The 15701-nt window shown below is 36.6% G+C and overlaps 1 protein-coding gene across 3 annotated transcripts in view; it reads right to left on the minus strand.

Moving 5' to 3' along the window:
* Positions 1 to 8558: 8558 nt before the first annotated feature.
* Positions 8559 to 15701, minus strand: part of eps15 (epidermal growth factor receptor pathway substrate 15) — a 152541-nt gene continuing 145398 nt past the window's right edge. The window contains exons 24-27 of one of the 3 annotated variants that reach the window (XM_069938631.1): positions 13953 to 14029; positions 11598 to 11760; positions 11200 to 11375; positions 8559 to 9311 (exon numbers count right to left, since the gene is read on the minus strand). In XM_069938631.1, the coding sequence (XP_069794732.1) occupies positions 9165 to 9311; positions 11200 to 11375; positions 11598 to 11760; positions 13953 to 14029 (563 nt within the window). In that variant the 3' untranslated portion in view covers positions 8559 to 9164. Of the gene's footprint in view, positions 9332 to 11199; positions 11376 to 11597; positions 11761 to 13952; positions 14030 to 15701 lie in introns of those variants that run through there. The other 2 variants (XM_069938632.1, XM_069938633.1) reach the window with 2 other exon arrangements.

The raw sequence follows: 15701 nt of genomic DNA on the forward strand, positions 1-15701 counted from the left end.
GGATTCACTGGTAGGATGTTGTGCTGATGGCTGGCCCTGCCTCCTGGCTCTGCCCTCATCTGCTCACATGGTTTCCCTCCTAAACCCAGAACCCTTCTGAAGACGACTGTTGAACCCTAGTTATAAGCTAATAAATCCATTTGTTCTCCCTCCAGTCGTGATAGCTTTTATTCATGCTACACTGTCCAATCATACTTCTCACTCCTCCAAGTTCACTGGTTGCAGGCAATTTTTATACTGTGCATAGAATTTAACATTTATGAATTTCACCAGGCTTTGATACTTGAAAGGTAAATGGTTACCACTCAGGAAGGTTCTTGTTGGTTTTCAGAGAGAGATTTGTTGCTCATTGGACACAAAACTGATTTCTTCCAATCAGCCATGTCAGTGGCTTGCCGAAGAAACTTGCCCCATCAGGGTTTTCCAGATAACCTCTTTCAGGACACCAGAGTTCCTTTTCTGTTTCCCTTATTTCAAGTGAAACATTATACAGCCAGCCATCTCCTCTGGTATGGATCAAAAGGGTTTTGACCAGGCTGATCTAAGAACTCACAACCCATCTTCAAAATGGTGTTTTTCCACAAGCTTGCCAGCTTGTCATCTTCCAGTCCCAGAACTGAATTCTCTCCCTCCTCCCTCTCTCTCTCTCTCTCTCTCTCTCACACACACACACAGAGAACAACCTGTTTAACTCTCTCTGCTTGCAAAACCACATGACCTTCCTCGAAGAGCAAACTGCATTCAGACTGGCACTGGGCCCAATTTTGTGAGTTTGTTCATGTTGCTTTCCAAAAAAATAATCCATTACTCCACAGCATGTCTAATTAACACATACTTGTAAAGCCCTTATAGGCATTCTTCAACGTTTTTGCAAAGGCACCCAGAGCCTGGACTGTCTGGCTTGCTTACATGAAAATCAAGATTTTCTTCATCAAATGTATTTGGGGGACCGGCGGTCGGGGGAGGCGGCCGGGGGACCGGCGGTCGGGGGAGGCGGCTGGGGGACCGGCGGTCGGGGGAGGCGGCCGGGGGACCGGCGGTCGGGGGACCTGGGGTCGGGGGAGGCGGCCGGGGGACCGGCGGTCGGGGGAGCCGGCCGGGGGACCGGCGGTCGGGGGAGCCGGCCGGGGGACCGGCGGTCTGGGGAGCCGGCCGGGGGACCGGCGGTCGGGGGAGCCGGCCGGGGGACCGGCGGTCGGGGGAGGCAGCCGAGGGACCGGCGGTCGGGGGAGGCAGCCGAGGGACCGGCAGTCGGGGGAGGCAGCCTGGCTACTGGAAGAGGGTTGGGGTGGATAGGCAGCACAATTCGGGTGGGCTTTCCGAAATCTGGAAAAATCCAAAATTCAGAACACACTGTCCCCTAAGAGTTCCGGATAAAGGATCGTGTACCTGTATTAGAGAATAAAAAGTTACAATACACTACAAACATGTAGAATGGAAAAATTACACTACAACTAAACAAAAATATTATGAGCTAGGAGAATGAGCACACATAGTGTTATCTTGGAGGGCAATAGCAGAGGAGTCATCCAGAATGATAAATGCATTAGGAACATAAGCTGACAATATAACGTACAATCAAAAAGAAATAAATATGTTTAGAAAATACTTATGAAACTATATAAATCAGAATTAGTAGGAGATAAAAACGAATATTGAACTTCCTAAACTGGAAGAGAGAAAATGATGACTTAGATGCACCTTTAACAAGGGAAGAAATAGAGAAAGCTCCGAGTACTTTACAAGTTGATAAGTCCCTGGGTTCCCTCCTGACTTCTATAGACAATTGAAAGATTTTTTGATGTCTCTTTTGATGGATGTGTTGGACCAGGTGGTGAAGACCCAAACCCTCCCAGAAACCTTTTCTACTGCTATAATTACAGTGATACGGAAGAAAGGTAGAGATCCAGTAAAAACCTCATCATATAGACCAGTGCTTCTCAACCTTTTTTCCCACTCACATACTACTTTAAGTATTCCCTATGCCATAGATGCTATGTGATTAGAAAAAGGATTGCTTAAGGGGGTATGTGAGTGGAAAGAAAAAGTTTGAAAACCACGGTTTTAATTGTACCTAATTGACTCATTATGTACACCGTTTCATAACTCCAAAGGAAATGGGCCAATGACAATTTTTCTCAAGCAAAATATTTCAGTAACAATGGGGTCCAGAGCAGTGATTCTCCTCCTTTCCTTCCCACTCACATACCACTTTAAGTAATCCCTTACTAATCACAGAGCACTTATGCAATAGGGATTACTTAAAGTGGTATGAGAGTGGAAGAAGGTTGAGAACCACTGATATAGACAAATGTCACTTTTGAATGCAGACTATAAAATTCTAGCAAATGCTTTAGCTAATAGATTGGGTGAGTATTTACTGAAATTAATACATACAGATCAGGTAGGATTTGTTAAAGGAAGAAATTCTTCAAATAATACATATGAGAAAATCAAGGCTGAATCCAAACATAACTATTTCTTTAGATGCAGAAAAGGCATTTGACTGATTAAAGTTGGAAAAATTTGGTTTAGGCAGAAAATTCATAAATTGGCCATAAACTCTTATCATACTCCACAAGATAGTTATAATTAATAACCAAATGTCATCTATTTTTCCCTTGAGTAAAGCAAGTAGACGGTGTGTCCCCTATCACCAGCATTATTTAATTTAGCTAGTGAACCTCTGGCGGAGACTACAAGAAGAGATCCAGATATTAAGGGCTTCAAAGTTGGACAGGAAGAACATAAAATTAGTTTATTTCCTGATTATGTGCTATTATATATGTCTGACCCAGCTGAGTCACCTGATAAGGTTACAAAAATATTTAAAAATATGGAAGAATATCAGGATATAAAATAAATATGGATAAAAGTGAGATAACGCCACTGCTGAATTTTGATTTTGATTTTGAAAGACCAAAAAGGCAGTTGATTTAAATGGAAGAAGGATGGAATTAAATATTTAGGAATAATGGCAGAACTTGTATAAGATTAATTATACTCTCTACTGGAAAAAATAGAAAAAGATTTACAGAAATGAAAAGATCTGCCAATTACCTTCATAGAAATGGTAAATTGTATAAAATTTATATAAAATTGGTAAATTGTACTCCAAGACTACAGTATCTTTTTCAATTGTTGTCTATCACACAAACTAAAAAAATTCTTTAAATTATTACATAATGGTATAAGACAATTTCTATGGAATAACAAAGCACCAAGAATTGTACTAGAAAAGTGAACATGGGGCTATTAACTGGGAGGACTTAGACTCCCGGATTTTCAGCAAAATTTTTAAATCATCGTTCTTTGAAGAAAGCAGTCCTCCTTCATGGATTTGGATGGGACTGAATTCAATGAGGAGACAATGAAGGACTTTATTTATAAATGGAATATGAAGTCAATAATGAAAAAAGATAATCCTATATTAATACACATGATTAGAATATAGCAAGAAATAAATGAACGTATCAGGAAAAAAAAGGTATATCACTGAGGACACCATTATGTAAACATGTACTGCTGCCTATGAATCTGGGTAACAAAATATTGAATTCATGTTGATGACTGTTATATGGAAGAATCTCTGTTTTTTGAACAATTAAGTAATTTTGAACAATTATTTAATGGGACATTCTTCTGCTTTCTCCAGTTAGGTCATTGTCAAGAGAAAGATGGGGACCAAACTGAGATGGAGCAAAAATTTGGCTGGGGAATACACCTACATTTATATCTAAGATGTACTTTGCTCTCCAAAATGAAAGTGCAAATCCAGGTGTACAGAGATCATGAGAGAGATGGGAGTCATATCTAGGTGTCACAATGATGCAAAGATGCTGGTCTGATTTGGCATTTGGATAGCATGATGTCAATTATAAATACAAGATACAGATTAGTGCAATATAATTTCCTACATCCATTATATCTCACACCACACAAGTTGCATAGATCAAAATCTGAAATATCGGAAAGGTGTTTTAGGTGGGATAGAACTAGGAACATTCTTACATGCTACGTGGTGGTATGTGAAGGTGAGACCTTTCTGGCAGGATATTACTGAAACACTAACAAGGATAACAGGGGTGGCCTTTGCGGACAACCTGGAGCTTTATCTTTTGGATGATTTTATTGAAATAAGTAATAAGTAGTAATCACTAAAATCCAAATTTCATTTGTTAAAATAACTTTAGCAGTGGCAAAAAAGAATGTGATTACTTGGAAGTCCAACTCCCTTCTACAGTTAGCGTGATGGAAGACAGAGATGATCAGTTGTATTCCTTTGGAAAAATAAAATCACATACAACCTAAAAAATAAATGACATATTTATAAAAAATATGGTAACAATATCTTGACTATATAGGGGCATAAATATAAAAGGGTGTTTTGATAAAAATGTGACCTCCCCAATGAAGATTTTCTTTTTAAAACCCAATTGTACGTCATGATGGTGAACAGATTTATACTGGGAAGAGGGAGGGAAGGGGTTGTGTTATGCAAGAAAAAGGAAAGTTGTAGATATATATTTATATATTTTGAAAATGGAAAAATTTTATATTTATATGGCAAAAATAAAATATTAAAGAGGAATAGTATATAAGAGTAAAGAGGTGTTGATGAGGCTCTGTGAGGTACTGGTGAGACCTCATCTGGAGTATTGTGTACAGTTTTGGGCCCCTTATCTTAAAAGGGATGTAATGATGTTGGAGAGAGGTTTACCAGGATGATTCCAGGAATGCAAGGGCTAACATAAGAGGAATGTTTTGCAGCTCTTGGACTGTATTCATTGGAGTATAGAAGAATGAGAGTGGATCTCAGAGACATTTTTTTGGTAAAAGGATTGGACAGAGTATTTTCCTTCAAGGGTGATTCCAGGTCAAAAGGGTACAGTCTTAGAATCAGAAGGTACCCATTTGAAATATAGATGGAGAAATTTCTTTAGCCAGAGGGTTGTGGATTTATGGAATTCATTGTCACATATAGCTGTAGAGGCCCAATCACTGGGGGAGTTTAAGGGGGAGAGTGATAGGTATCTAATTAGTCAGGATGTCAAGGGATTTGGGGAAATTGGCCAGAATTTGGAACAGTGTAACTCAGGGAAGATTTGCAGAGCACATTCAATGAGCCGAATGGCCTACTTCTGTTTCTTTATCTTGTGATCTTGATACCTGACATGGCAGCAACTCTGGTAGTATCTACATTCGAAGGAACTTGAATATGAGAAATAAATGCTCATCTCATCCAATCTATGAAAGATAAACACAACGTTCTGGAACCAATCTATTTAGTGTCCATTAAAACAAGTTTCATATATTAATTTAATATTCAAAATCTATATATGGCTCTTATTTTACAGAGGCGTAACCACTGTATAATCATGAATCTTAAGAATTAAAAACTGACGTAACAAAGTCAAATTTTGCTGGACTCCAGTGAATATGATTTGGAAGACAGTAGCTCTTAAACTTTCAAGAGATAATGTTATCTTTCATGGGCTATAATAGCTTTGAGTGTAATTTAATAATTAAAAAAAATGCAATTGACATTCTGAGACATTAACATTTGCATAATTATTTTTAAAAGTATTATTAATCTAGTTATTTACACCTAATTGAGGACCTAAATTGAAATAAAGTAATTAAGGGTATTAAAAAATGAAACTTTACCTTGCCCATTGTTTCTAAACTGTTGGCCCAAGAATCTGCATTGAAATCAATGGAGCCCAGCAAGTTCAGGCGAAGTCCAATCAATAGGACAGCTTTGGCTGCCAAATCTGCAGCAAGGTCAGGACTCAAACCTTTGACTGTGAACATGTGGAAGTACTGGACTTGCTGCCATTTAAACAGCAGACATTCAGAACCATTAACACAATCTGGGCCATTGTGCCTTTTAAACCCTGTGAACTTGAAATTAGATCCTGATTAGAAACTAATTTTCCAGCCATTTCTGCTTCTTTAATTTGTGCAATGGACCAGACAGAAATGTATTCTGTGGGTCGAAACAAGAGTTAACCTTTTTGGAACTACACTGCGTGACCAAGCAAATTCCTAAAATACTGTAATTAATGAATCTTGTTTTGGATTTTGAATATACCTCTTCCAAAATAACATTAAATTCAATTCCCACCACACGGTCTCCATTACATTGCAGATACTAAATGCAGTGCATCTCCATTCAGTCTCCAAGGATGTCCAAGTGAAGCGCCGTGTAAACTCAAGAAATCAAATAATCTAATTTGATGTCTTGGCACAATATTTAACAACAAATTCAATCATTTCTAGTTTGTATCAGAACTGGCCAGGCCTAGTAATTGTCATTGATCTAAAATATAATTTTGTTTCTCTCTCCACAGATGATGCTTAACCTGCTGAATGTTCTGTTTCTAATAATTGTTTCATATCCCTTAAAATAATGGAATTAATTTTCAGGAAGCAAATGAAGATTTTATTGAATAACAACATAATAGATCATTTTTCAATTGGCAATTAGTGGGTATCAGAAGATGTTGTGGAGCCTTAAACACTGAACGACTTGAATGAAAGGATTAAATGTACTTTAACCAGATTTACTGATGACACAAAGATCGGTGGGTTTGCAGCTTGTGAAGATACATAGATAGATTGAGTGAATAGGGAAGAAGTTGGCAGACTGAGTATAAGATGGGAAAATAAAAGATTATTAACCATGGAAGGGAAAAATAAGAAAGACAGTATTGTTTAAATTTTGTGTGAATACAAAATGTGGTGGACAAATTGATTTGGGAGTCTTAGTGAATGAAGCACAAAGGATTGTCATTTGGGTACAGCAATTAATTGGGAAAACCAATAAAAAGTTGGCATTTATTGCTAGGTTAAGGAAACTTTGATACAACTTTTCAGGGTGTGGGTGAGATTGCACCTTGAGTACTGCTTACCTTGCATATTGTTTTGGTCTTCAGATTTAAAGAAGGAGTTACTTAGATTGGAGGCAATGCAGAAGATATTCATTCAGTTGATTTCTGGGATAAAGGGTGGTTATGTTAAGAAAAGTTGAGCATTTTGGTTTACAATTATTGGAGTCAAGAAGAATGACCTTATTGAAACACAAGATTCCAAAGGAAATTGACAGGATGAAAGGAACTACACTTGGGAACTTCAGTGGTCAATTAGCCTCACATATTTTGGGGATTTGGGAGGAAGCCCACAAAGTCACAGGAAGAATATGCAAACTCCATATAGACCGCACTCAGTGTCAATATTGAACCCAAGTCACTGTCAGGCAGCACTTTCACAAAATTGGGACATGTTCAGCAAAGGCAGCACAACCAATGGCTGTTGAGGAAGAGTATTTAAAGACTAAGATCTCAGTCAGAATACAAAATTCATGGTCTGCAGGAAAACACTTACATTGACGTTTGATTCAGACTGCCAACAGTAGACATCTCAAAGCAATGGAGATGGCAACAAGATACCCACAAAATCCTCCAAACCAACTGGAGGAATTAGTGAACCAACATCAGCTTCTTCTGGGGTAGGGTGAAAGAATAAAAATAAATCATAATCGCAATAGATGCAAAAACATGTACGAATTCATTAAATAGGGGAACAATTAAAAAAACAAAATCCAAGAAAGTAAAAAAAATGGGAACAGCTCTTTAACTGAGACGGATAGTGCAAATATTTCCAATTGGATTTGAACAAAACAGCCAAAAAAGTGTGCAAAATGTTAATTAATAAACTTTTAAAAATTAGCTAGAAACACCCAGGAGAAAAGCTCATGCAGCTGTGAAAGACTAGTCATATTCCATTCTTCACTCAAAAAATTTGATAGCCGCAATGTCAAAAAATTAACATTGATTAAAAAAAACCAGAGGGTTCCCTTTGGAGCAAAAGCAATAAGTACAGTATTAATTAAAACTAAAAAGAAACTGATTGGATTAAGCAGATTTTTTTGTGATGCTTATCTTCAAAGTTGTAAATGCCTCTGAAGTTGATTAGAGACTTGAAAATAGTGTCTCTGAAGTGTATTTCTATCATGTGGGAAATGATATTTGCAAGTTCAACAAAAAAAGTAAACATTAACAAAGTCAACATGAGAAAATACTTTCTGGGAAAAGAGACCCTTCATAATCATGAAAAAAGTTGCAAACTTGTGCTCATCACGATGAAGAACGTGCAAATATTACTGGGCGCCAATAGAAAAGATGATATTGTGTAGTATATTAAAGAAATTATCTTGGGAAGTGGTCATACTGAACCAGTTAAAATTTTACAATACAAAAAAGTTGCAAGTTAACACAAAGCATATACTGTAGATCACAACGTTAATGTTAAGTAATAAGATATTGCCTTTATGATTGGCTGGAAAATATATGCATGAAAGCTATTTCACAAGGGTAAAAAGGAATACCAAGTTGTGATTTTCTTTGACCAACTGTGTGAAGAGCTGCTTCTTGGAGGGAGCCAAAGTTAAATGGATCCAGGATACTGTTTTTCAATGGATTTAACAGAATATCTTTAGATTGGCTTACAATTTATTTATGTTTATTTTTTTCATCCAGTCAGCGTGAACACAAAAGGAATGTTACATAAAATTTATTAACTGATAAGTTTAAAAAAATAAAGCCAGTAAAAAGTTCAGCAGTGCATGTTTAACTTACAGCAGCAGTTTCAGCAAGTAATCTGAAACATATGCTCTATACAGTTATATATTGCCAGCAGTCGGTGGTTACAGAAACAGTTAATTATGCCACACTTGAGAAGTTTATGAATTTTAACCTACTTTGTAACTAAGTAGGTGTAATATATGTACAGCTGTTCAATGACAAGTATTCTATTGAACAATATTATTTAAACAGGAAGCTGCTGAGATGAAAGGCTCCATTACCCAATAAAGCAGAAGAGTATTATTAGAAATGAATAGACTGCATTTAATACAGATTTGCCTCTGAACTTAGTTTATAGGTTGCTTTTGTTTAATATACAGGATAAACGTTATTTAATAGTCTTAAATGAACAGGTTTTACCACACTGATCTCCTTAGGAACAAACAAATAATTTCATGTCAAGAAGTCAGAATCTCCAGTATTTTCAATTTTACTGCAAGTAGTTTTTATGGAAAACACATTAGTAAAAACAATATTGGTTAGGTGTGTCAAGGCAACCAATAATAGTGAGGGGGCATGTCATGCTTCAGATATTTCAGATTTACTAAGTGCTATAGCCAGTTCCAAATCCTCTTGCTCTTGTTGGTTTAATCTGGCTAGTCGCTCCTCCTCTGCTCGTTCACTTTCCCTTTTGGCCCACTCAATCTGGTCTTCCTCGCTGGGATACTGAAACATTAAAAAGAGAGCTGAACAGGAAACTACAAACTGTTCTTAAAGAGAGCAGATAGAATATACATTTTGCACTTAACAGCAGCTCTACCAATAGGTTAACAGGATAATGCTTTTGCCATCACGGATTCTAATATCAATTAAGTTTATTTTTAAATACATGTAGATATCAATGATTGGTAACAAAAACATGCCACCTTGAAGCCAATATATAAAAAGCTGGTCACCTTTCTCTGTTAGTCAATAGTTTCTTCAGATTAAATAGCTACAAGAGATTCTGCCACTTCAAAATTACAAATTCAAATAGTTCTGATGGAATCACTTGGATTATGTGGTTAAATAAACAGAAACAAGACCCAGAGCCTCATTCTTTTTTTAAAAAACTGACCACCTCTTTCAAAAGCATCAATGTTTTCATCAGTGCTTTATGTGGCAAAATAAAAATACTCAATAAAAACTCCTCCTTTCAGAAATTTTGCTCTTTAACTGTCAAGCTGCTAACTTGTTTTAGTTTGCCAAATATAAGGGAAGTTACATAGTGCAATTGTGTAATGAAATACACAAATTGTTTACTTTCTTTTTAAAAAAAACCAGCCTACTGCAAAATTTCAAGACATTTGGCCCTTCAAGTTAGCATTGGCATTCACTGTGATCATGCCATTAGCTTTCTTCACTGCCTGCTGTATCTGCATGCTTACTTTCAGTAACTGATGAACAAGGACACCAAGATTTCATTGTACTTCCCATTTTCCTAACTTGACACCATTCAGATAGTAATCTGCCTTGTTCTTGCCACCAAAGTGAATAACCTCATATTTATCCACATTAAACTGCATCTGCCCACTCACCCAACCTATCCAAGTCACCCTGCATTCTCATAGCATCCTCTTTACATTTCACACTGTCACCCAGCTTTGTGTCATCTGCAAATTTGCTAACGCTACTTCATTAATGTATATTGTAAATAGCTGCGGTCCCAGGACCGAGCCTTGCGGTACCCTGCTAGTCACTGTCTGCCATTCTGAAAGGGACCCACTAATTCCTACTCTTTGTTTCCAGTCTGCCAACCAATTTTCTATCCATGTGAATGCCCTACCCCCAATACCACGTACTCTAATTTTGCCAACCAATCTCCAATGTGGGATCTTATCAAAGGCTTTCTGAAAGTTCAGGTAAACGACATCCACTGGGTTTACCTTGTACATTCTCATAGTTACATTCTCAAAAAATTCCAGAAGATTAGTCAAGCACGATTTCCCTTCGTAAATTCATGCTGACTCAGACCGATCTTGTTACTGCGATCCAAATGTGCTACTATTTCATCCTTTACAATTGACTCCAGCATCTTCCCCTCCACTGATGTCAGACCAACTGGTCTATCATTCATTGATTTCTTTCTCCCTCCTTTCTTAAAAAGTCTGATAACATTAGCTACCCTCCATTGTGCTGGAGCTGATCCTGAATCTACAGAACACTGGAAAGTGATTACCAACACGTCCATAATTTCTAGAGCCACCTCCTTAAGTACCCTGGGATGCAGACCATCAGGCGCTGGGGATATCCTCAGAGACATCCTTTGCCATAGGAGAGCCCTTTGAAAATGTTTTTGGTGGAATGTTCAAAAAAAAGGCCGAAACTAATCACATCTCCAATTTTATCTCTGCTCTATTTAATACGTTTTCAAATACGTTTTTCTCTGATGACTGAAGTTAAGCAATGTACACTTTGGTGACAGTGGATAAGAATTCAGGTTGTGCCACTTTTTGACTCTGCATATAGATTCACAAACTGTAGCAGATCTCCATGCTGTCATATATACAAAAACAAATGCATGAACAATAGATGATTTTATTGAACATTAACAAAAACAAATGACCATACTTACAGTATTGAAGTTTGCAAAATTTGGGTTGTCGCCAATAACTTTACTTGGAGAAGTAGGAGCAAATGGATCAAGCTGTTTCTCTTTATGGAATGAATCGCCCGAGTCAAATGGATGAAAAAGATCATTTAACTTGAAGGAGTCAGACGATTCTGACTTTTCAAGGGAAAGTCTTTTACCTATATTTAAAAAAAAATCACAGACTTGCAATATCTTAATTTAAAATGGTTAACTTAAGAACAAGTTAAATTTGAAAGGTGATAAATTACAAAGTACAATGACAAAACTAAATAATTCCACAATGTGAAAAGTTTGATTAATTTTATGTGAATAATTGAAGGAAATAAAATTAGCTCTAGAGACAAAATTGTACCAGTTTTAAAACCCTCATATTAACCTACCAGGAGGTGGAGGTGGGGGTCTAGTTGGAGTACCAATTTTTGGTGGTAATGCTGGAGGCAAATCTTCATTTTTTGTGGGATCATCTATGAATACATTTTTTCCAAAGGAATCTTTCACAGGCTCTGCTCCTGGAGCAGAACTAAAGGGATCTGCATGGTTAGACTAAAAGTGTGCAATCAGAAAGAAAACAGAAAAAGAAAAAAAAAGTTAAAAGAATAAAGCAAACTACATTTGGTACCTAGTTGCTGTGATATAGCAGAAAACTCACAATAACCAAAGAGTTTAGTTATTACAAGCCATCCTTGTACAAAAATTAATAAAGTTTCCTTGTATCTTCAATTGATCTGAATTTTAAAAATAATTTTTAACTACTCCTTTACAATGCATCATGGGCAGTACTTCAGCAGCTTTTTTATCTGCATTAACCTATCATGAAATCCATCTACAGCTTATGCTGCCTAGGAAAGGTAACCAACATACTTAAATAAACATTATACCCAGACAGACTTTTCGATCCCCTCCCATTGGAGAGGAGGAGCAAAGGCATCAAATTGCACATCTACAGATGGAAAGACAGTTTCTTCTCTGCATTCATTAGGCTCCTTAATGAACCCCACAAAAGGGCTCCCATACAGCCCTTGCTTTGTACAAAATGATTTTTTACATTGTTACTCAATACTGTGTGCTCTTGAGAAAATGTCACTGTATATGTGTGAAAAGGAAAAAGTGTGTATCATGACTAATGTGATTTATGGTGTGAAAAATAAAAATTTTTAAAAAAAGTAAAAAAAAAATACTGTGTGCTCTTGTTCTTCTACTTTGTATGACTGCCTGAATATTAAAGTTGACTTGTTAGCCTGCTTGTGGAAGAATGCTTAAAATTGTATCAGGTATAATGTGACAAATAAACTATTTATCATCCTCTGCTTTTATAATATCCAGAAAAAGGATAATGCATCCCATAACCTTTACATTGGAATGGTACTGAGATAGTCATTTTTATTTCCCTTGTTATTTTCCTTCTTCTGAAGATTGTTTAATTCATTCCCTGGTTGTGTGCATTGTTGCTTTTCCTCTGACAGCAGGAATGGTGAAGCTACAGCCACAATTCTATAATGTGAAGTTCCAAGCTCTTGGACAAAAGGATGACAAGAAACATCCCAGTTAGATGGAGAACTGGGGATGATTGGATTTGTGAATACTCACTTCCTTCATCTTCTGGAAGGGGCACCATGGAAAGCTATGGGTATTTAAGGTGGCTTCCAGACTATGGAACGCTTGATGTGTATGGTTTCAAGCTGGCTGAGTATTTTTGCAGCTGTATCCATACAGGCAAGTGGAAAAAAATTCCATCATATTTCTAACTTGAGGCTCACAAGTGGTATACAGACATTGAGAAATCATGAGTTGCCAGATCCCTAGATTCTGACTGGGATCCTAGCCACAGCCTTAATACTGCTGGTGTATCAATCTCCAGGATGATGGTGATTAGGTTTTTAAAAAGTGGTACAAAGAACCTGTATATTTCAAAGGAAGTATTCTGAGTAATTTCTGAGACAAATGATAAGGGATCATTTTAATTTAAGTGCTTCTTCCAGCAACTGTAAAGGTCAAGGCTCTCTCTATAAGCAGTTTTCAATCTCTGAATGTAAAAGAAAAGCTAAATCTAAGTTATACCCACATCACCTCAAGTGTTTATGGAAATTATAATCACTGCCTGTTCACTCTCTTTAAAAGAGAGATTTGATGGAATTGTGAGGCAGAAGAAAGCAACAATGTAAATAATAGTGATCAAGGATAAAAATCAAATTTAGATTCTATTTTGATTGTCTTATTTTAGATTAGTCCATACTATAACACTTTTATAATGCACATGAATACTTTCACAAATTATACAATATATGCGCTCATTCCCAAAAACACAACTCAGCACATTCAGGATGAGTTTTAGTCACTGCAGTCAAACAAATAAAACTACCATAGTATACATTAAATTAAAAATACATAAATGACCAAAGATAAATAGATAAATTTATCAGTATAATTTGTGAAAATAACTATTGGCACAAAAGGTGTTACAATGGAGCTTCTTCCGAATGCCGTATAAGAAAGAGTCAGCTCGTATAACTTTTGAAATTCTGAGCTATTTCTTCTAAATATAAATAACCTCATTATTACTAATGCTTCAGTTGAAAAATAACTCAGATGTGAACAGAAAGGGAATTTATTCTTCTTTCCAATGAGACCTGTCCAACATTCCATCTTGGCTATTTTCTACATCTTAAAACAAAGGATTAAAAATAAGTATTAAAATGTTCCATTGATATATTCTGCATGCATTCATTCATGATTACCTGCAATGATGTATTAAAATTTGCAAACCCACTTCCAAATGAATCATTTCCAAGCACTGAGACAAAAGGGTCAGTAACTGAAAAACAGAAATATAATGATTGCAAATGTCAAAAATGTAAATGCCTGGTTCATTTAACTAATGCTAATCATATTAGCTGCACTGAACTGCAATCACAGAAACGAGCACAATCAAGAACATTCTGGATAGCTTTCTTCAAATTGTTTGTCCGGAGCTTCAGATGTGGAAGAAAATTGCATTGGTGTGCTCCAATGAACTTTATTTTACTTTGGGGCACTATTCAAGTGTACACGAAAATGTATGCGAGAAAGATATTTCAGATGGTCATGGTATACTTTGGTGTACAATTTATTAATACCTTGAACAACAGAAAAAGACGCAATTAATTTCAACATTTGGTGTTCACAGAACCCCACTGAGTGAATGTTGACTGCTAGGTTTATATTATGTACAAGAATGAATATTTGCAAAGAATTTCATTGATTGTAAAATGTATTTGAATGTCCAGAGTTCATGAATGTTGTTAAAATTACAACTTTTAGCCATACAAATTTCATGAAATCATTTTGCACTAAGGCTTAGGTAATAGAATAGGATGGGAAGGGAAAGAAAGAGAAGCCCAAATTGCAAGAAGTCACATCAGTTATTGTGATCACAATTGATGTAATTTCTGTGCAGCTTGTTTTGTATAACTAATAATGAACATTTCATTACGTATGCTAACCTTCACAAAAAAGGAACTTCTACATAATAGAGGCAAATACAATTTATATATATGTAGACAATGAAAAATTTACCATCATGTCACAAAACTCTTCTCTTTTTAACCAATGTATGATGACAGAAGGAAAAAAAGTAAAACACGAAAGTCCACAGACGCTGTGATTGAAGTAAAAACATTGAAATGCTGGAGGAACTCAGCAGGTCTCACAGCATCAATAGGAGGTAAAGATATATAACAGAAGTTTCAGACCTGAGCCCTTCTTCAAGGTAAGACAGAAGGAAACTTCCACTTGGCCATTTAGTTTATCTCTCATAAATATAATAATGACTCACGTGCATCACAAAACAGACACTCCCCATCCTACTAAGGTTTAAAAAAATGAAAACTAGATACAGAGGATACACAACCGAAAATTCATTTCCAACCCTAGCATGTGATCAAGAATAGTTCAAGAGATCTCCCAAATCTGATTTATAAAACAAGATAACCTCCTCCTGTATCTGGTAACTCCCACCACGAGCCCTCACCTAGAATCAAGAGTCAGGAAAATTTTTAGTTCAATTGCTCAATCTTTGCTGGCTGTGCTTTTGTGCTCAGGGCTTGGAACCCCTCTCTAAATTTTGCATTCCTCAATCTCCTTCAATTCAAAAATCCTCCATCTGGTGAATATTATGGTCATTGCCGACAGCAGGAGCCCCACAATTTGAACAAGAAGTCCAATAATTTCTGGGGCAAAATTCCTCCCTATTAATATCCTATATACGTCAGCTATGACCTCTGGTCCTTTCCAACCTACCCAGCTGAGATAACTGCTTCACACATCAGAATTTGGTGCTTTCATTACATTATAAATCTCAAACAATTTGATAAAGTCCGTGGAGACACCAGTAACTGCAGATGCTGGGACCTGGAGCAAAAGAAGATTGTTTTAAGAAAACAAACAATTTAATTTAAAAAAACTCGGTTTCACAGAGGTCTCCATCCATGTGAGTTTTAGTTTGGGAA

The sequence above is a fragment of the Narcine bancroftii genome, chromosome 5 (genome assembly GCF_036971445.1).
Source record: "Narcine bancroftii isolate sNarBan1 chromosome 5, sNarBan1.hap1, whole genome shotgun sequence".
Classification (NCBI taxonomy): Eukaryota; Metazoa; Chordata; class Chondrichthyes; order Torpediniformes; family Narcinidae; genus Narcine; species Narcine bancroftii.